Source organism: Poecilia reticulata, chromosome 18, assembly GCF_904066995.2.
Source record: "Poecilia reticulata chromosome 18, P_reticulata-male-v2, whole genome shotgun sequence".
Lineage (NCBI taxonomy): Eukaryota > Metazoa > Chordata > Actinopteri > Cyprinodontiformes > Poeciliidae > Poecilia > Poecilia reticulata.
In genome coordinates, this window is record NC_088847.1 from 13221434 (window position 1) to 13243514 (window position 22081).

General features: G+C 40.4%; 1 protein-coding gene across 5 annotated transcripts in view; it reads left to right on the plus strand.

Annotated features, from left to right (window-relative positions):
• The window catches only part of nwd2 (NACHT and WD repeat domain containing 2), a 54017-nt gene that overhangs the window by 23003 nt on the left and 8933 nt on the right, over positions 1-22081 (plus strand). For all 5 annotated transcript variants that reach the window (XM_008435465.3, XM_017310539.2, XM_008435463.3 and 2 more), the window contains 4 exons: positions 5193-5309; positions 12880-13083; positions 14131-14281; positions 18321-18910. In XM_008435465.3, the coding sequence (XP_008433687.1) occupies positions 5193-5309; positions 12880-13083; positions 14131-14281; positions 18321-18910 (1062 nt within the window). The remainder of the gene's footprint in view (positions 1-5192; positions 5310-12879; positions 13084-14130; positions 14282-18320; positions 18911-22081) is intronic.

The window sequence follows — 22081 nt, forward strand, 5'->3', positions numbered from 1 at the left end:
GATACGGTGTCTGCTCCAGCCTATATTATTATCTAAGGAGGAAGTTCCGATTCTCTTCAACTAGTACAAGCTCTAGACCCCCCCTGCTGGTTGCATCTGACCATTACATCAGCTAGACATCAACATCTTCAGCCCAAACTGCTGGTAAAACATTACAGCTTTACCTCTTAACATCAAAAGGATAAATGTATCTCTGAAATAACCAAATTTCAAATGTATCTCTGAAATAACCAAATTTCAAATGTATCTCTAAAATAACCAAATTTCAAATGTATCTCTAAAATAACCAAATTTCAAATGCATCTCTGAAATAACCAAATTTCAATCCATCACACAAGCAGATGGAAAAACAACAAAACGAGCATAACAACATTATTAAATGTTTTATAAATGTACATTCTTAGTACAAATGGGTGAATTTATCATCTCTGAATGCAGAATGGGATCTGCAAAGCAGTTGAAGAATCAAACCCATCCAAAATGGCTGACTTCTGTGTTGGTTCTGAGGTGCACATGTTTGTTTTGCACAAGATAGTTGGTCTGTTCTGAAGTTTTGCGGTTTGTAAAGTAACACTGGGTCCCTGATAAATTAAAGTTAGACAGTTAGTTACATGTAACAGTGTAATTCTAACTCACATTGTTTCTTAGTTTCAAAACAGTGTTATCTGAAAAAAGCTACGGATGGAGCTCCTGCTGTACGGAACCTCTCTATTATTTTGCTTCAGAAAAAAAATGTCCAAAGTGACAACTTTGCATTTCCACGATCAGGAAGGATGTGATGGGAATTATCAAGCTTTTTCCCATGGCTCAAAGCTCAACCAGAGAAAGCCGCGTTTCCATTTGCTCTGGCATCTCATTTAAGTCGATTTTAAACCTCGGGAACAGTATGACGCAAACTGTTGGCCATTTTGGCACAGTGGCTGTTAAAAACTATGTTATATAAACCAAGAATAAGTGAGCACAGTCGAACACAAGAAGACACATTAACCCATAAATAGCAAACATAAAAGTAGCAGCAACCACCTAACACAAAGGGATATCATTTGAGTCACCAAGAGCATTAAACATGTTAAGAAGTTTCATAAAGTCAAACAGCTTTAAATCATTTCTCGTAAAAAGGATTAGCACTTCCTTTGAAAAAGAGGTCGTTAAAAACATTTAAAGAGTTGATGGTCAAAATACTCCATCTTATTTGTTTCATATTTAAGGAAAAATAAATTTGTCAGTGGGTTTGTTGGCAAAGCCTCATTATTTAACAAACAACATGTGTTTAATAAAACTGCTGGCAGTACTGAGCTTGAATTCGTTAATGTCGGAGCCGTATCTATTTTTACTCGTCTCTTGCCTTTAAGTCGTTCTCATGTTGGGCTTTTTCCCGCCTGATTTCATGCCCTTTCTTCCTGGGCATCTTGGGCTGAATCCCAAACTCTAATAGTGTAACATTCAATAAATAAAAAAAACAACAACATTAAAAACCTCTTCTCCTGCACTTGACCTGCCATGGGCAAATGCCTCGCAAGGGCATCGGAAAGCCGCTTAGCGGAAGCTGCTTCATCTGTTATGTAAGCAACAGCACCCCCGCGACTGTAGTTGAGCAGGAAGCGTTGAGGAAAGGGAAGTTATCAGGGAGAGGAGCAGTAAAGTTGCCTGAAAGAAAAACAGAGGAGTGAGGGAGGGAGAAGAGACCTGAAGAAACAAATCCAGTCCCGCGGGAGTCTTCTCCTTTGCTTAAGGCGCTCTGAACGCTTCCCTCCGTTCTGCTTCTCTTCGTCCTTCTTTCCTTCGTTGGCCTCTCCATCCAAGCCCGGCAGGTGAGGGCGCAAATTTAATCAAAATATCCTCGCCGCATGCACGCTGCGAGTAGGAATGAGTAATGTCTTCATTTAGCTTTTAATTACTGTGCATCCCCCCAATCACCTGCTGCAACCTTTCTGCAATCAGGGGGGCACTCATCTCACTTCATTCCTCTCCCCTCCGGTCCTTGTCAACACAAGTCCCATCACGGCCACCGACACATGCGCTCTGGAAGTAGATTAGTGACACTGATACAGTGTGACGGATGTGCCAAGCAATGAGGATTTCACAATAAGCCAATATGAGGGATGTTTATCAAGTGTGCACACAACTGAGTGGGAGATTTTTTTTCTTTTTTCCTTTTTTCCCCCCAAAGTACCATAACAGTCTTCTGGTGGGGGAGGATAAGAAGTATATTTAATCAACCAAAGTGTCGTTTTGATCCCACACTCTCATGAATTACTTTCCTGCTGGCTGTGCCAAAGCAATTTGCTCTTTACCAAAAAAAGTTCATTGCAAACCATTCTTACAAAGCTTACAAAGACAAATATGTTTTTGGTTTTTGGTTTAAACTTAGCCACAGTCCCAGCACTTTCAGGACTGTTTGAGATTTGTTTGTTTTTTTGTCACTATAGTGGATTTTATTCATTGCATTTTAAGCAGGAAAGTGGCAGAAAACCTTCAACAAAGGTCCTGAGTTTTAGAGTGGAACCTCACACTGCGCCCTCAAAAATTTTGATCTTAAAGTAAGTCTAGCATTGGGCTAAAATCAGTCTAAAAGTGAAGATTTAGTGGTTTACTAAACCCGGTTTGAGATGTTAAATACAGCTAAGCTGAAAATATTTATATCAGAGGCAGATTTGCAACAAAATCTTTCATTCAACCAAGTTTTCTTCCTATAATAACACAACATTGCAAAGAAAAATCAGTTTTGTGTTTGTGTTATTGCACATTTTTATAGCCTTGTCGTTAATAATCAGTGGTTAAATCTTTATTTGCATTGCATCAACCAAAGCCTTTTTTTGATTACTGACCAGTTTTTGGATATTTCCACTGGTTTATCTTTGGCAATAACCTCCAAACGTTTGAGACTGAAAAACCTTCTGGCTACCTCAAGTTCCCTCCATCAAATCTCCATCAGACTCAAGTCAAAAATCTTGCTCGGACTCTACAAAATGTTAATATTCAGAAGAAACTTGTTAGTATATTCCAAGCATTAATTTCAGCGTAAATAAGCCCAGAGTCTGAATAACTTTAAGCTTCCCTGAAGTACGTAAAAATAAGACGTAGGAAAGTAACAATAAATCCAGTTTAGAACAAAAATATTTATAAGAAAACTAACATTCCTATTGTTTTTGTTTTCAAACATAAGAAAAGTTTCTCAGTTTATAAACTGTTATTTTTGTTTTACACGTGCCATCACATATAAAACAGACATTTTAATGAATCATCATGTTTGCCTGCATTAACCTTTTGTCATCTACAAAATGTAGCTAATTTATTATCTGTCCCTGTTATCTTTCATTCAACCACTTGAGGAGCTACTCAGGCCTGAGGCGAGGTAATCTTCATTAGTGCAGACTGAGCACCTGCATAGAGCAGCACAAAAGTGATTTATGGTTATTAAGATGACATTTACATAAACAAAACACATACCTCTGACTAATTTGTGCAGTATATGTTATGTTGTTTCATGTATAAAATACATCGGATATAAAAAGTCAACGTTGGAGTATTATTTCCAGTGCATCTTTGTATGTAGGCGCAGCTACGCAATTGTGTCTGTGTTGTCATTTTGAAGCTTGTAAAGTTTGACATTTTAAAATGTCACCTCTTTACTGTTTTTCCAATAATCTATAAGTTCATCTCTCTCCCATCTCAACAGTTGATTGTGATACTCGACATACTGACATGATTAACGGTGGAGAAAACTTGGAGGTTGCAATAGGTTTTCACTTTTTTTTTGTTTTTGTTTTTTTTTTTTTTGTTGCATCTATAAACTTAAGTTTTAAAAACTAAACTTTCTGAGTTGAGTCTAGATTTCCCCCAGAGAAATCCAGGACTAAATGAAGGCTGTCTAGACTCAACTTTCAAATTGCATCCATTGCTTCCCGTGAGGAAACCTCCGGAGAGTTGACAGCTGACAGCAGCACATCTGCTCGCAGGTGCATGACAACAATCAAGTGTATGAGCAGAGGTGTATTTCCAGCCCTGTGCCAATAATGGCAGAGGCGAGAGTTTCCCTACCTGTCAAAGTCGAGTCACGTGTTCAATTTCTGGGTAAAGTGGCCTGCCAGTCATCCTCTCCACCAAAACCGGCAAGACGTGCCACTCGCTTTGCCGGGCTGAAGTCATTTCAAATGGCTTTTCTTTTGAGCAGAAGAGCACAAAGATATGCTCGGGGAGCCCACGCGTAGTAGAAAGGAAGGAGAGGAATCACGTGACAATGATCATGCATTTTTGTGCACCTGCATCCTTTATCTTCTCCTCCTTGAAAACTGCAAGGCCGTCAGGGATAATGCTGTGAGCCACACGTCAGAACCAGCAGGACTGAAGCTGTCAGAGAGCCAGGAAGCTGCAGCAGGAGGGCTTGTTGTCCTGTTCGATGCAGCTTCACCGTGGAGTTGGCCACACACACACACGCACGCACAACCCCACACACACACACACACGCAGGCTTACAGGCATTTCATCACGATTCTCTCCTCCAGCGGGAGATTCCCCTGTGGCGTGTTTACAGTCGGAATTGTGTCAACCGGCGGAACTTTGTGATGAATGCGTTGAGAGAGGACTCTTGTGAGCGTGTGTCCCTGCTCCGATCTGGGAATGATGTGTGTGTGAGGATGTATCTATGGCATGACGCAGGCTATATGTGTTTCTGCGGTAGAGGTTACAATTGGTTTTGGCTCCAAACCTGCTAATTCCAGTTTGAGCTGCAAACTATAGGGTTGATTTCTTTTGTTGAACTGATTCTTTACGTTGTTTTTCATTAGATTTAGGATGACTGATTGTCAGCTGGTTGATTTTTAGGATTACGTGCGATGTTCTTACCCGTGAATACATTTAAAGTAGAAACACAAAACATCTACCAGGTTCTATACTGCTGTGGTGGTTGCTGTTTATCCTTCTTTTTTTATTTTAAACATACTTAGTCTAGCAAAAGTACTAATTCATACAGAACATTTTCACATCTTGTCATGTTAAAATCACAAACTTTAGTCTACTTTAGTGAGATTACATGCAACAGACCAATTCTGAGACATGGCTGCTGGGATGCTTGTTCGTCCTGGAAAAGTGAAAAGTTTGAAGGGTGTGAATACTCTTGTAAGACAAACTACAGAAAATTAGTCCTGCACATTAACTGGACTAACTGTTTGGCAATATTTGCATATGTCCAGGTGGTGGACCTGTACTGGGGAGTCGATCCAGAGGAGTGGGACAATCCAGACCTGCAGAAACTCCGAATGAAACTTCTGGAGGAATGTCTGAAGACATCAGCCGGGCCATGCTTTGTTGTGAGTATTGCAAGCTTCCAAGGTACAATTAGACAAACTGGAAAGGATTCTGATTGTTCTGTTTTGCCTCGTAAACATAATTTGTCTTTTATTGCAGTTCCACATTGACAAAATTGTAAAAAAAAAAATTATGGAGGGGGAAAAACTAAATCAGTGTTGCCAAACTTTCTGTCTGTTCCTTTAAAATAAAACATAAGTGAAGCTTTTGTTTTTATTAATGCTTTAACTCTTTATGTTGCGCAGAATTTAAAGGAATTTTATTTTGTAATCCTGGGCTTTTCCATTTCCATGATTTCTTACCTCTGGTTAGCCAGTGTGTGTTGGTTCTCACATAAATCAGCCTTTTTATAGTTGCCTTTCTCCATGATTCTCTGGCTGTTTTTGTTTTTTTATCTGACACTTTTTGGCTTGATATCACAAGGGAAAAAAAAAAAAAAAGACTGGCTAGCTCTTACAAAAGCTACTCTCAGAGGATGAACAGCATCTGGAGTAAAGAAAGACGTTGAAAAAAATAAAAACTTTTTATGCCAACTTTAAAAAAAAATCATCCACCAAAGTTTGTCTCTTTAGAAGTAAACCATGAAGGGCTGAGTGGTGCCTCTAAAGTCTCACATTTTGCTTTTTATCTCTGTACTTTGGTCCGATGTGGCTCGGAAGTCTTTTGTCTCAGTTTGCTTTGGTTCCACTTACGTTTAAAAAGAAAAGCACACAAAATGCAGGTTTATTACCGCCGCAGGTTATTTTCTCCATTTAGAATACAGAAAAGTTCACGAAACCATTCAGGACATCCCTTAAACTAAAAAGGACAAAAAATGCTAAAGTATTCTAATTTATAAAAACCTAATGGTGCATTTAATCCGTACTTCAGGCTTTGAGATCATTTCTGGCTTTGTTAGAAGTAATAAAACAGGGTCAGTGAGGGAGGAGCAGAGGAAGAGCACGAGAGAGGGGAAGTGATTGTGAATTATTCAGATGGAACAGATTGAGTATAAAGGTTGAGAGAGAAGTGAGAGTTCGCAGGTAAGGCATTATGGGTACAAAAAGAGCTCAGTTTCTAAGACATAACCCCTTCTCCTCAGAGCAAGTTTGGTGTCTCGTCATCTTCCTGCATGCACCGCTTCCAGATGCTGCTTTCAGTCCAGAAGTTCCCTCAAATAATAATTACACGGGGAAAAAACCCCCGACTATGATTCTGTCGTTCATTTATGCCTCATATTAAGCAGCTGAATCTCCATTGGAAACAAAGACTGGTCAGCCTTGTGTTGTAATCTGGCCTCTAGCACAAGCTAAATAGATAATAAAAAATTGCGATTTTTTTTTTTCTGTGCAGCTGCCAGTAAAAATCCTAAATAAGTTTCCACTACATTTTATATATATATATATATATATATATATATATATATATATATATATATATATATATATATATATATATATATATATATATATGCACAAATGTGCAGAGATAATTATGTTTGTGAAGTGAAACGATTGAATGTGAAATAAATTAAATACACCTGCTCCTTTTCTTTTGCTGGCCTCTTTTAAATCCAGAGTGTTTTCATACTTTCCCCACAGTCTCTCTTTGCTCTGGTGTTGCTGCGGTTTCACCATCCCGACCTCTACCGACCCCCAGCTGCAGCACACTGATGGGTCAAACACACATTATCTCAGGTTTTCTGTTCAGTTCATTTTTTCCTTCTCGTGCCTTCAAACACAACCTCTGAGTTGTGATATTCAGAGTCTGTTAGGAGATACACACACAGATCCTTGGTGCATGTCTTCCCCATCTGGCCGGTTTAATGTTTAATGGCATATTCTAGTGGGGGGTTGGGGGGGACTTTATGCTGAGGGTCTCATGATAGCTGCTCAGTCTCATTCAGACATGTCAAAGCCAGCTGCTGCTGTCCTCGGAGCCCCTTGGCGCGGCTTCCCGTCAGCCAGCCGGCCCCGTTTTCAGAACCAGGAAGCTCAAAGCCGGCAGCAGCGATGGCAGTAGTGGTTTCTCTGATCTGATTCTGACAGTTCTAGGTTGTCTAAGGCATCTCTGGAGAGTGGATGTTTATTTTTTATTTTTTTATGTTTTTTTTTTTTACTGGGTGGTAGTTCTAGATCTAGATTTGCATGTAAGTACAAGAGAAATTGTCAGAATAATTCTTTTTTTTTTTTCTGGGTAAGCGGTTGTGCGTTGGGCTGTCGCCTACAGTTCAGGGAATCCTCGCGTTTGTGTGCATTCTCCTAACTCCTCTGATGAAAACACACTCGCAGCCTCTCATTACCGTCCGCTTCACCCACTCAGGTGTCACCCCCCGCACACGCGAGACCCAGACAACTTCCACACAGACAACGGAATAGGAATGAGCAGATGAAAAGAACAGAAGATAAAGTGAGGACACACTTTGGAAAGCCCAATTACTATCGATTCCCCCCCCTACCCCCCGCGAAGGTTATGTTCTCTCTCTCCATCTCAGGAGAGAGTGAGAGAGAACACGGGGAACGGTGACTGACATGTGTGCTGCAGGGCTGTTTTGTTGCTGCCACAGAAGATGTGTGCAACAACTGGAAACGTCTCTAATCTCCGTGCCACACGTAAACTGCCCCTCATTCTCGACTTTGCAGAGCCGTCCTGCAGGGCCAGACCGAGAGTTTCTCGGTGAAGCCGCGGATGCAGTTTTATTTCTGTTTTCACACCTCTTTTGTCAGGACGTCTCTGTCTCAGAGCTCGAGAATATCATTTTACTCCTCATAATCACCGCCTCAGAAAATCTAGTTGGTGGGTTTTTGTGAGGTTTTTCTTTACACCCTGACATAACAATCTCCTCTTTGCGTACGCCTGAGGACTAAATTGGTTGCAGTGGGTGTCGTTCACATACATACCAAGCCACACCTTTGCTAGAGCGGCTTTTCTCCGTACCGTTGATTCGGGAAAAGCTGGTTTCCATGGCGATGGCAAGGGTTGGCATGGTGATAGTGTCATTGACCCGAAGATTAAGCATGACAATGAGCCATGACTTCTTTTCTCTTTTTCTTTCTCCAACAGTTTCAAATTCCCTCATGGGAAAAAAAAAAAAAAGAACCCAAAAAATCCGATAAATGCCTGAAGGATTCATTTCAGCAGAACATTTCAAGCTTCCAGATGTCTGCTGCGTTAAAGGGGATAGTAAAAGATCCTGCTGCCCATCTTTTACCTCCTTTTTATTTCCAGTCACATTAATGCACCTCATTAGGCTATATATATATATATATAAAAATATAAAAACTACTCATAGATTTGTTTGCATGTTGCTGATGTCTTCGTCTGAGCATCATATAGGGACTATAGTGACAAATATAACCAAGCTGTAAATGATTTGTGCTTTCCACACAGATGTGGAAATAAAAAATTGTACTTCTCACGTCGAATATTGTAAGACACTGTTTCGGTCAAGCGTAATTTTGTGTAACGTTTCTCTTGCTAATAGAAAAGAATGAACAAAACTAATTCCTCGTCCACTCGGGAATGTTTCTCCTAAAATGGGTCAGTTTTGAAAATGTTTTTAAGAGCCCAAGCATGTTGCTGCTGTAGCACCATGCTTTGTGATCATATGTCCTGTTTTTCGAAGCAGTTATGCTATCTAAACATTAGCCTGCAGGAAAGAAACAATCAACCGTAAGAAGCAAATCGGTTTTACAGTTCAAAAAATGTAGACGTTTCATTAATTAAATGCAGTACTTTTAAAAAAGTAAAATAAAATCTGATCCTCCTGTTCTGTTTGGAAACATTGTGTTTGCCTCTCCTCTGCTGCAGACATCTACCCAGCTGACTGTGGGCATTGTGGATTAATTGACTGCATGACTGATTGATTTGTTAATTCATACTGTGGCTGTGCGCAATCTTAGCTGCCTCTCCAAGCTGGTTCATCAGATAAAGTGCACTTAGCCGGAGTATAAAACCCCGGTCCAAGGATGGGGGGAAAAAAAAAACTGAGGAAAGAAGAAGGGAGGACGAGGAGTGCAATGAACGCTAAAATTGCATTCGTCCCCTCTGTTATCTTCCCTTTACCCTCCTGTGTTTCTCACACCTTCCTCTCCTGCGAGGAGGAATAAGAGCTCCACAAATCCCTCCTAAACGTCAGGCACGCACGTACTGAACATGGACTGAAACATAAAAGAGTGAAGCTGCAGCATGAGGTAATCCATTTAAGATGGTTTTAGCTCTCCAGCTAAGACAGATGTGTTAAAGCTCCTAAAAGTCAGGACGTTGGAGGAATTTTCTCTTAACATCTCTACCCTTTTTGAAAGTCAACAGGATGATTGGCAAACCTTTATGCTGGAGAGCTGGGGCTGACAGGTGTGAACACACTTACGTTAGCATTTTTAAACCTGTGTCGAGATTTGAAAAGAAAACTTTAGCTTCGACTCTCCCCCCACCCCCATCTTACACAGCCATCACCCACTCCATTCATCCTGCTGCAGACGAACTGACAGAAACCTTGTCAGCAGCGTGGAGAGTGACTGTTCCCTCTGTTCTCTCCGCGCTACATTTCTGTCCCAGTATTGCAGTCGTTTAGCCCAGTGCCTCCATCATTTACTGACACATCGCTGCAGAGCCGTGAGTCAGAAGCACGAGGTGACCTGCAGGGCAGCTCAGTGCTACAGAAGGTTTTAAAGAACCGCTGATGCGGTACAGTGCTGTGAAAAGGTTTTAGTCCTCTGTCCAAGTATCCATAGCAAGTCTTAAATTCATCTTTAAAAATGTAAGCTATACATATGTTAATTAAAGGCATTAATTGTCATTAAAGGACAACTTCATCTTTCACATTCTCATCTATGCAGGGGTTTGTTTTTTTCCCTCACTGAACTTTTCTGTACAGGTAAAAGTTTGAATCTCACGCAAACATCTTTTGTGATTTGAGGCAGTTGAGGCTACTGCTAACTAGCTGCTAAGGTATGTTAGCAAGCTAACTAGCTTTTTTCACGTATCAGGAGTAAGCACAAGTTTATCGCCAGGTAGCTGAAAGACGTTTGTTTTTGCCTCTGACTCACATCTGGTGACATCCCATCTGAGTCTGGGCATAAAGAAACGTTTACATCTGGCTTCACTAATCATCTCCCATATTTATAGTTTATTTGGTCTTTCATTTCCTTCAAGGTGGTACTAATGTTATCTAATACAAAAATGTTTATTGTATCAAAAGTACACTGTTAGTACACGGATGTGCCCCTTCATAAAAGGGGGCGTCACTGATTCCCTTAATGGAAAACTGTCTTTGCCGCCCAGATCAACCTTTGCCACTTTGTGCTTGTTGAACAGAAAAACATTTGCCCAAATGCTAATGAATCTCCAGCGGACATTTGTGGGCTATAAGAGTAGGCCGTCCAAACAGACGACGCGGCACGCCATCATTAGATTTCTGCTTCTTCTCTGCATCTGTTCCCACTGAGAATGCCAAGGGAATGAGGACTCCGGCGTGGAGTGGCTTTGAAGCGTCATTGCCGGGGGGGCAAGCCGTCGTTTTCCTGCTCATTGGACCTCACAGTCATTTGGCTCGTCTCCCGCACGGGCTTTGCCTCCTCCCAGAGGAGTGGCTTAAGGTGCATGAGAGTTATGGCACATGGAGTAGAAAAAGGAAATCATCCGGTCATGCCACTGCAGCTTTGTTTTTTATTTGCCTTTCCTCTGCTCACAAATGAGTGGCAGACAATGTTAAACAACATGGGGAAACAAACTGCCCTGGTTATTTGCTGGATCTACTGCCACTCATATCCATGGATGAGCAACCGGTTGGAAAGGCTGCAGCTTGATTTTATGGTGTCTCAATGTGCTCTTTTTTTCCCACATTCAGGCTACTAAAGTCGTTTCAATAACCCAAACTTGTAGCTCAGAAAACCCCATAAAAATCAGATTTCACAGTTAACGTACAAATCCACGTACCTCCCTCTAAAATCTTATTTTCTTTTCTCTCCCACAAACAGCCCCATCTGTTGGATATAAAAAGAAAATCTACTCATTTTCTTAATGCCGCTGATTACTGGGAATTATAAAACATTTTGGCTGAGTCTGCGTCTTTTTACGCAACAGTGTGTCATTCAGAAACATTTGCCATGTAGCAGCAGAACAAATCTGCTGCATTCACCAAAATACGGGTTATTTACCAGGCAGGGATAGCAGGGAACGAACGCCCTGTTTGTACTTCTGCTTTAGGACGAATTTATTTAAATTAAATACGTTTATGGTCGGAGTGAAGGTGGCAGAAAATTCAGAAAAAAAATTATTTTGCTTTCTTTCAGAGCTACAGGGGAGTTTATTGTGTGTTTCATTGCATATTTAGTCCAGTAAAACAGATGTAGGAAGAAAACTCAAAACGACTTAATTTGTTATATAATAGTAATATTAAAATCATTCTTATTCAAATTCAGCACCAAATCTTGATTTTAATAATTCGCCTTTCTGAATAGAACCGATTTAAAAAGGTCACTCTGGTGTCTCTTCAACGCCTCATCCAGCCAATCAAAGACTTCATCGGTTTTCATCAGCTGTGCTCAAGACAAGACAAATCTTCATCGTCTTTTGATCCGGTCAGGTCTGGTGTTAGTGCCTCCCTAGATAGATTTAGGATGTGTAATAACTGTGCATAATACGTCAAGTGATTTTTTTTTTTTCCACGTTGCTGCGTTCAGAATCTCCATATTATCCAGTCGACTTGCTGTTTGTTTCATTGTTACTCGTCGCCGTCCAACTTCGCTGTTATCAAAACAGATCTACATTTCCTTCCGAGGTTTAGCTCACGAGGCTTCACTTTTCTCTTCATCAGGCTGCAAACTTTTCTCCTTCTCAATAGATGAGTGAGAAGTATTAAGAAAATCCCCCCTAGAAACTGTGTATCAGTTAAACATAAAGCAGTCAACAGATCTTCTCAGTTAGCTCTTATCTGCATTTGTTTTAAGATCATCTTTGGTAGTTCTTTGCATGCTATCTGGATTATTTCACTCAAGTTTTCTAGATTTCCCTCCTTATCCTCTCAAGCTCTTGGATTTACTTCATCAGATAATATTTTGTGTGTTATTCAACGGAGAATCTTAACAAATTCAATTGGAGCACTTTCAGTATGGTTATGAACTCCAGGTATTTCAGAAGGCCTCTCTGCCATCACCCTCATTTTTCCTTAGATTCAAGTCAGGACTCTGACTAAAATTACTGCCAATCAGAGGAAACTTGTTGGTGAAATTAAAGGATCAATTCAATGCCGGGGACATGAATAAATTGGTGCTCCGTGGTAGATATCAACAATTAGCTGAAATCCGGAAAAATATGACTTGTTGATGTAATAAAAAAAACTTGGGTTTAAGAGAACAAAGGCCAGAAAAATACTGAGAAGAAAACTCATCTGGAGCTTAACTGTCGGTATCAGTGATTTGGAATTAAGTTTATATTCCTACTAATCAAAACTGTGGTATAAATAAACTGCCTCAGGGATTAAACCGTGTCCGCACAGAGTGGGGGTTTCTAACAATCCACCTGCACCACAGTGACAGAGCCACGTTGGCTCGCGTTCCTCACCTTCTGTTGTCTCCGTCCTCCCGTCCTCAGGGCCTGGTGGGTGAAAAGTACGGCAGCATCCGGGTGCCGGGCGAGGTGGAGTCGGCGGAGTTTGAGATGATCCTGGACGCGGCTGTGGAGGCGGGGCTGGATACCCACATTTTGGAGGAGTGGTACTGCAGGGATGAAAACTCTGTGCCACCCGCATACTACCTCAAACCCAAAGCCCAAATGCTCAAGAACTACCAGAACTCTGTGAGTCCTATCCGCTGACCGCGGTCCGATTACGATGCCTTTCTGTCTGTATGCAAACGTACACAAACCTATCGGTCACATTTCACCACGTTGAAACCACAAACTTCAAGGTGTTATAACAGAATTTTGCACCTTTTTTTAATGGGCATTGGAACTGATACTTTGTGTTTTTTACTTTTTTTCCTCAATAATAAGTCTTAAAGTGTGGCTTACGTATGCATTCAATTACCTGTGGTTCAATACTTTGTACGTGTGTCAACACTTGAATGCGCACCAATCTAAATTAGGGCCGCTCTACGTTTCATCATTTCATATTATTTGATTTTCCCTCTACTTCACCATTTACCACTGCTCTGAAGAGCAGTGAAGTTTATGGTTGTGATGCGAAAACATACAAAAAAGTTGAAGGGGAATGAACGGTTCAGTTTGACTGAACTTTGGAGGGGAAATTGAAGCTTTAGTTTTCCGCTGTTATCTTGTAGATCCACAAACAGAATTTGTAACCCGCGAATGAAATTTTTATGGGCATGTCATCATTGTAGATTTGTGTTCTTATATCCATGTTACGAAACACCCCAGCTCTGCCTGATAAATGTATTTTATCTGCTTCTGCAGAAGGGAGGCTTTGCATCAAGTTTGCGAGTGCAGTTGTTTTTGTTCAGGCAGCTCTTAAACCCTTTTTATGTTTTCTGCTTTAATGTTTTCCCAGCCGACTGCTGGCCCCATGAAATCCTTTAAAAGCAGTTTTTTTTTTTGTTTTGTTTTGTCAGCGAGGTTTATTTTGAAAAACCTTCCTTAACGTTTTACGAGAATATTTTGCACTTATGCTAATGGTCATGACTCAAATTTGGAGAACGCTCTGAAAGCAGACCAGAAAAACTCTCAGACTGATACAAATTTCAATAACGTATAGATTTACCCCCCCACCCCCTTTCTTGTTGTTCAGTTCTGCTCAGTAGTCACTCAGACGAGAATGGCAGCTTTCCTTCAGTACATGATGAGCTTTACAGTCAGCCTTTCCTCTCTCTGGCCCTCATCCCCTTTTAGATGGAGTCGAGCAGCGCAGCAAAGACCAAGAATGACAAGGCCTGGAGGAATGTGTCAGAGGAGATCAAGAGGATCTTCCGGACGGCGGTGCTGCAGCTGCAAGAGAAAGGAACCATGAAGAGCGCAGACGCCAACAAATTCCTTTGCTCTGGTGAGATTCGGGCCTTCTTTCTTTTCTTTTTTTTTTTTTCTTTTTTTTTAATGAGATTTCAAGACAAATGTTTTTGAATTGTTCTTGTTAAGCCATGGACTAAACAACCCTCACCTCTGACCTTATAAAAGTCAGAGGTGAGACTTTTACTGTTTTTATTTTCTAAAAAAAAAAAAAAAACTATGAATACTAAATCTTTTTTTTATTTGATTTTTTTCCCCACTGTTTTCCTTACTTAATAAGTACTAAAACAAATAATCTGTGATAAAATATGTTTTTAATTCTTTTTTTTTCCAGGTTCCTATTATTGCAAAAATCTTTGTCATCTTTAAAGCAAGTTTAACTTTGTATTACATTGTAGGGGACTCTTAATGCAGTGACAGCATAATTCACACTTTGGGATGTTATTTGCACAATGTGTTCCCCTGCCTTGGTTTCTTCTCAGTTAAAGTGTACTGTCTCTTTAAGAGATTCTGATTTCCCCTGTTTTTTTAGGTTAATGTCTAAAAAAAATGGTTGTAATTGTTTTTTGGTCCTGCAAAATAATTGAAACACATCAGGTGGAGACAAAAAGAGGCAACAGATTCCTTTCTTTTCCATCCACCACAAAGTACAGGCTTAAATACACACACACTCATATTTATTTATCTGTCCATTAAAATGTTGCACTGCAGCCACATCGTTTTGTGGTCTTCAACGAGATCCAAATGCAATTCTGGCTGAAAATTATAATGGTAAACTAACTTAGCTTCCTAGCATAGTGCACAGATTGTCAATTATATTAAAGTTGGGGTTGCTTTAGAAGTTGAATGTTATCCTGTTTTATCCATTTAAAAGCCGTTTTGTTGTGTGTTTGGGATCATCCTGTTTGACGAAGCACTGTCAGGATTTATCAGCTCTGAAGACGAGAGCGATGGGATGAATTTTGTCTTCTGTTTATAATAATAATAATAATAATAATAATAATACATTTTATTTCAAAGGCGCCTTTCTGGCACTCAAGGACACCGTACAATAGTAAAAAAACTGTGACAGAAACAAATAAAATGTAACAAGTAAAAGTAGATAAAAATAAATAAAACAAAACAATGTATCTATATAAAGACTATGTAAAATCAGGCAAACCAATTGTGTCATGTGGAAAAGGCAGATCTAAAAAGGTGTGTTTTGAGTTCGGTTTTAAAATTTGATAATGACTTTATGTTTCTAAGGTATGGTGGTAATGAGTTCCATAGTTGGGGAGCAGAGCGACTGAAAGCTCTGCTCCCCATGGTGGTGAGACGGGCAGAGGGGACAGTGAAATGGATTGAGGAGGATGATCTGAGGGAGCGAGAGGGAATGGCAATATGAATAAGATTTGAAAGATATGGTGGGGAGAGATCGTAAAGGGCCTTGAAAGTGTACAGAAGAATTTTGTAATCTATGCGGAACTTGGTGGGCAGCCAATGGAGTCTTTGCAGGACAGGAGTGATGTGGTGCATGGATGGGGTTTTGGTAATGATACGGGCAGCTGAATTCTGGACCAGTTGGAGCTTATGAAGAGATTTCTGGGTGAGACCAAACAGAAGGGAGTTTCAGTAGTCCAGGCGTGATGTCACAAGACAGTGAACAAGGATGGCAGTGGAATGGGGAGTAAGGGAGGGGCGGAGGCGGTTGATTGTTGCGTAGGTGAAAATAAGCCGAGCGGGTAATGTTATTAATATGAGACTGGAAAGACAGGGTGCTGTCAAGGATGACACCCAGACTCTTTACCTGAGGGGAGGGAGAAACGGGACAGTTATCAATTACAAGACTGAAGCTTTTGATTTTGGCCAGAGTAGATTTGGTACCAATGAGAAGAACCTCTGTTTTATCACTGTTAAGCTGAAGCAGATTTGAGGAGAACCAGGATTTTATTTCAGTCAAGCAGTCAGTAAGCGAAGACGGTGGGAGGTTGGAGGCGGGCTTACTGGAAACATAGAGCTGGGTGTCATCCGCATAACAGTGGAAATCAATGCCATACTTGCGAAAAATATTGCCAAGGGGAAGGAGATAAATAATGAAGAGAAGGGGCCCTAAGACAGATCCCTGTGGAACTCCTGATGTGACAGAGGAAGGCTGGGAAGAGAAGGTTTTGATCCGAATGAACTGAGTGCGGCCAGAGAGATATGATTTAAACCAGTTTAGAGGAGTCTGAGTGATACCAATAGAGGAAAGTCTGTTGAGTAGGGTGGTATGGCAGATAGTGTCAAACGCTGCACTCAAATCAAGTAGGATGAGAATGGACAGCAAGCCGGAGTCAGCTGCCATAAGGAGGTCATTGGTGATTTTTATGAGAGCTGTTTCTGTACTGTGGAGGGGACGAAAACCAGACTGAAACAGTTCATACAGGTTATTGTTGGATAAATAAGTGTGAAGTTGGGATGCTACTATCTTCTCAAGAATTTTGGAGATGAAAGGCAAGTTGGAGATAGGACGGAAATTATTCAGATTATAGTGATCAGCACCAGGTTTTTTTAAGATAGGGGTTATGGCAGCAATTTTAAATGAAGCAGGAACTGTTCCAGTGGAGAGAGAGGAGTGAATAATGGCAGAGATAAGAGGGAGTATGGATGGGGCACAGGCTTTAACCAGGACTGTGGGAAGGGGGTCAAGCAGACAGGTGGACGACTTGGATTTATCTCGTCACAATCTTTTAAAAGACAGTTTTTTTGTTATCGAAACAAATGGTAGATGTTTTAAAGCAACTTTAACATATTTTCTTGTTCGCTATCGTCTAGACACTGTTATTCATGCTGCGTCTCCTCTCTCGGATGTGTTTCATTTTATCCAGGTTCTTGTTTTTTATCCTGTAGCTTCTGTTCATTAAGAGCAGAAGACCTAAATCTGTCAGAAGCTTTATATCAGAGCAGTGTTGTTATTATGCAGCACATGAATAATTTTAACTTTGGAACTGGATTTTATTTCAGTTAAATATAGCTACTAGACGGTAAAAAAAATGTTTGTTTAGAAAGGATTGCTGTTACTTATATTTTTAAATCTTCTTTACATGAATAATCTTGACTGAAGTAGACAACTGAGCACAAATATGCAGTTAAAATGTCGATCCACCTTAAGAGACCTGCTGATTTTTAGTGTAAAATCAACCTAATATTATGCATTGCATCCCCTAGAAAGCACTTCAATAAAAGTGGAACGTTAATAAAACCCAGAACAACAACACATTAATCTGCTTTTTAAGCGCCACAAACTGAGTCTTACATGTTTGTTAGTAATATTTCTAAGTCTGAGCAACAGATAAAAGATTAAAGAGTCAGGCTGGTCAGATGGAATGTTTACCTAAAGACAAACCACTCGCTTCCTGAACATCTTTCTACTCCAAATAAAAATTTTTTGTAAAGATTTTTTTTTTTGGAGAGAATTGGTAAACATCAGCCTATTTCTGCTGACAGGGAAGCAGTGACTTTATGCACAATAACAATAAATTAGTCGCTATAGAAACATCAGAAAGATTGATACATAAATGAGTTGTGTTATATACTGGTCTCTGCAAGTTGAAGCAGCAGCAAAAATAGTCACTTGCTTGTCGATTTCTCACCGCTTCCTGTCTTACAACATTTTACCCGAGTCTGAAGTAAAATATGTTGAAAATATGTCCAGTTGTTCTCGGACTGGAAAGCTAATTTAAGCGGCAGTCAGACTTTTATCCTGATCGGTATTAAGTGTAATAGCTAGAGAAGAAGCAGGCTTTTTCCACCAGATACACATTTTAAATTTTCTTTCATTCCTATTTCATTTGGACTATACCACATAAACAGGAAGAGATTGTGCTACCAGTTCTAATCCCTATTAATTACAGGACATATTCTGAACCTTTATTTTATCCTTAATGAACTCAAAGAAGAGCTTCAGTGAATAAAAAAAAGAAGATAAGGAGAAAAATGTCCTATCCTAATCCCTTATTGACTGATTGTTTCGTCTCTTGTCATGGTTCTTATACCAAAGTGTTTTTCACATCTAAAGAAAAAAAAACCTTAAACTCTCATTTTTGTCAATGCAGCTTTGGAGGATGAATTGGACTTTGCCCTCGGGAAACAAACGCCCGCCTTTCTCAGGAAATGCGTCTGCTACATACGCAAGATCTCCAACTTTGACCGCTTCGCCAAGCTCCCTGACATGGCCCGCTACATGGACATCGTGGTGAGCGCCGACCGAGTCATGCGCAACCAGGAGGCCTACGAGCGCCTCCTGAAGGTGCGCGACGAGTTCATCCCTACCATCGTGGCCGCCTCCAACCTCCGCGTCTACTCTTCGGTCACTCACTGCGACATGAAGCTGGGCTACTCCCAGGAGGTGGAGAGCCACTACGTGGAAGGTCTCTGCAAGCAGTTCTACGAGGACATGGTGGACATCATCCAGGCCACCGTGCAGCAGAACTTTGACACAGAGACCGACCCGCTGTACGATGAGATTTTGCAACACCTGTCCCTGTGTAAGACCTACGCGACCCTCTATAAGTACAAGTCGGAGACTCTGGATTACGTGCAGGAGTACCTCATGCCGTCCAAAGGGAGCAGGACGAGCCCCCTGGTGGTGTACGGAGGGCCCTGCACCGGGAAGACGCTGCTGCTCTCCGAAGTGGCCAAGCAGGTGAGGCGTGAACAAAAGGATGTCCTCCTCCCTGTCACTTTTTACTCCTCGGTTATCTCAGTTTGTTCACGCTCGCTTCCGTCTGTCTGTCTGATCTCAGCATGTGTCCATCTTTGTACAACAGAGCATGAGGGGGCGTGCAACTGTTCATCTTCTCGCAAGCGCTTGCTCGCTTGACCATCTGTGCATCTGCCAAGAGGCACTCCATCGCTGTGCATGCGTGTGTCGTTCGTTTCCCGTGAAGCCAAAGCAAGTGTGCACAAGTCGATACGCTTTTTTTTCTTTTTCCAACCCCGCTTTTACTTTTTGTCCATGTGCCAGCGTTGGCAGCGTCGTATTTTGTATTATTACTGATATTTTTATTTTCATTCTCATCTTTCACCCTTTGCTTGCGTGGCTGCCATCTGCCTGTCCAGCCACATAACTATCACCCTACAGATGTCCTCAGTCTATTCCTCCAGGGTCACACATTAGCTTTATGCACCTTTTCAGGTTAAAGAGACAAATAACATGGTTAAGGTCAACATTTGGCAACCGCATTCTCTGAGCGTTAACTAAAGAAAGGGATTAAATATACAGTTTTAAACTTTAGAGTAAAATAAAATAAAGACACGTGCATGTAAAAGTATCTTGGCGCATTTCAGTGGGACAGAAAGTTACCCATTACGGTGATGTGGAGGAAAATGAATACAAAGTTCTCTATTCTTATTATAAATAAGTATCCGAAATGTTGCTCTGTCAGTTGAGCTTTATGTCCTACATGCAAAATGCTGCAACAGACAACTACAGTCACCCTGAGCAAACCAACTGACATGTTGGTTTGTCTCTTCCACTAAGGGGGTGATCTTGAAGTCAGCAGATGGAGTTGTTTCCTGCTTGACTTCCAATGATCTTGGATTCTCCAAGTCGATGGAAGGACTTTATAGGGTTTTTGGCCAGTCAATATTCATGATAGAAGTTACATCTCTCTTTTTGGTTAATATTGTATAATGCATTAACATTAGTACAAACATTAGCATTTCACTGCTTCCCTCTTAACATTAGCCTTTTCCCTAAAAATAGCTTTTGAATATTTTTCTTATTTATTAGTCACGCTTAGTATACTGAATGGTGGAAGTAAATGTAAGACAATATGCTAGTGATGCCCCACATACTATTGACAGCATTTAGGCTAATGTTAGCAATTTGGCTCATTTTAAATTGTACACTCATTTTAACATGCAGAATGGTATAAGTCCATGTTACTCAACTTGCTTGTGATTCTCCACATGCTATTTGAGTACATTGCAGCTTACTTTCAGAATGCTGGGTTTCCAACCAATGGGCACACTTTGGCAGGCCCTGTTTATATTCCTTCAGAAATTTTCTAGTTAGTATTATCTTCTCTTGGTTTATTGCTATGTCCACTTTAGTTTCTTTCCTGTTGCTACATTTATTTTATCGTTTATTGACCTTCAGTAATTTTCACTCATCACCTGCTGCGCCTCCTAATCGTCATGTGTTTCACATCATGTGTTGATTTTTCACTGTTCAGCGTTGGATTCTCTGTTTTTACGGCATAATTCACATCTAGTTCGTCGCTCTGTTTTATGTCCCGCTTCTCCTGTTTCAGAGTTTTGCGCAATGTGCGCGTCTTCTTTTTTTTAAGCCCCTAAGGTGCAGGGCAGCCGGGAAGCGTATCAATGGGGAAAAGGCAGACTGATATAAACCTTTTAAAACAACGGAAACAATTTCTGCATTCTGATTATTGAAATTTAAAAGTGCTGTGTTGTTCTATAGCCCCCGTTTCATACCGGACCACTTGCAGCACCAGTGTTAACACTATAAAATGAACGCTCTCTATCGTGGAGGGTCGTGATTTCTTTATTTCTTTATTTAAATGGGTTCATTTTTCAGAGGGATACACAGTGAGGGTATCGTGATTTTAGCTACCAGTAGCAGGAGAACCGTGCTGCTCTAAGAAGCTAACAGAAGCTAACCAACACTGAATAGAAGGAGAGCTGCCATCAATGCAGATGCAGCCAAGCATGTTTTAATGTTACACAATACAGTTTTACCAAGTTGCTCAAAGTCTAAACTGGTATTGTTGTGCATTTAAGATGTAAAGTTTACCTTCGACCAAACGCCCCCCAAAGGCATCCCAGCGCCCCCCTTTTGTAAAAATGTCCGGCAGCGCCCCCTGCCGTCCTCTAAACGCCCCCAGGTGGGCGGTAACGCCCTCGTTGAGAACCGCTAATTTAGAGGTATCTGAGTGGTTGGGAACTAAAACAAATGTGTGTTACATTTCTATTTATTTTGTTTTAAGTTAAAACTTTGTATCACTTTTCTTCCATTTTATAAGTATCCACCACTTTGTTTTGGTTTATCACATAAATCCCAATAAAGTGCATAAAATTTATGTTTGCAAGGCAACAAAATGTTCAAAATATCTGTTAGGATACAGATAACAGATACATTTAATTAAGTTAGACAAATATCACTTCACATCAGCATTATTGCTTTAGTGTAAGTGGATGGGAATAATTTTTTCTATCCTGATTTTTGATGCCAGCTATATGTAGACAGAGTAATATTTGAATGTTGTGCACAACATACTTAAGAGAGAAAAGTGCTCTGAGGTCACTGAGCTTCCACTATAATCCCAATGGAGGTAATTTACACTTGATTTGCTTCATCTAAGCCTGCAGTGTGGTGTAAAATAAGAGGGCAGCTAAATTCTTCCAAGTCATCTGAGCTGTGCATTAAACTGCTGTTAGAACAACATCCAGCTATTTTCTATTTGCATGAAAATCACTAATTTTCCCAATGTAGAATTTTTTCTCCCAATGTAGAAAAAATCCTATGATATTTTTGCCAGTAAAAATATCATAGGATTTTTACTGGCAAATATTTGGTTATTTGCTGGACCTTTATCATTAAAGCAAAAGTACATCCATTTTTCTCTTCCGTTTTCCTTTTTGTGAATAAAGTGGGAAAATGAACCTGCGATAGTGACCCTGTTTATTTATAGATTGATAGGATACATTTTTTGGCTTGTTCCTGTCTCAAAAAGATTGTTGCCTTAAAAACACTCTACTATTGAGACTACTAGAGTGACACGAAGTACTCTGGTGCTTTATAGTACCAGGAAATGTTCTAACCAGATAACATATTTTTCTATTCCACCAGGGA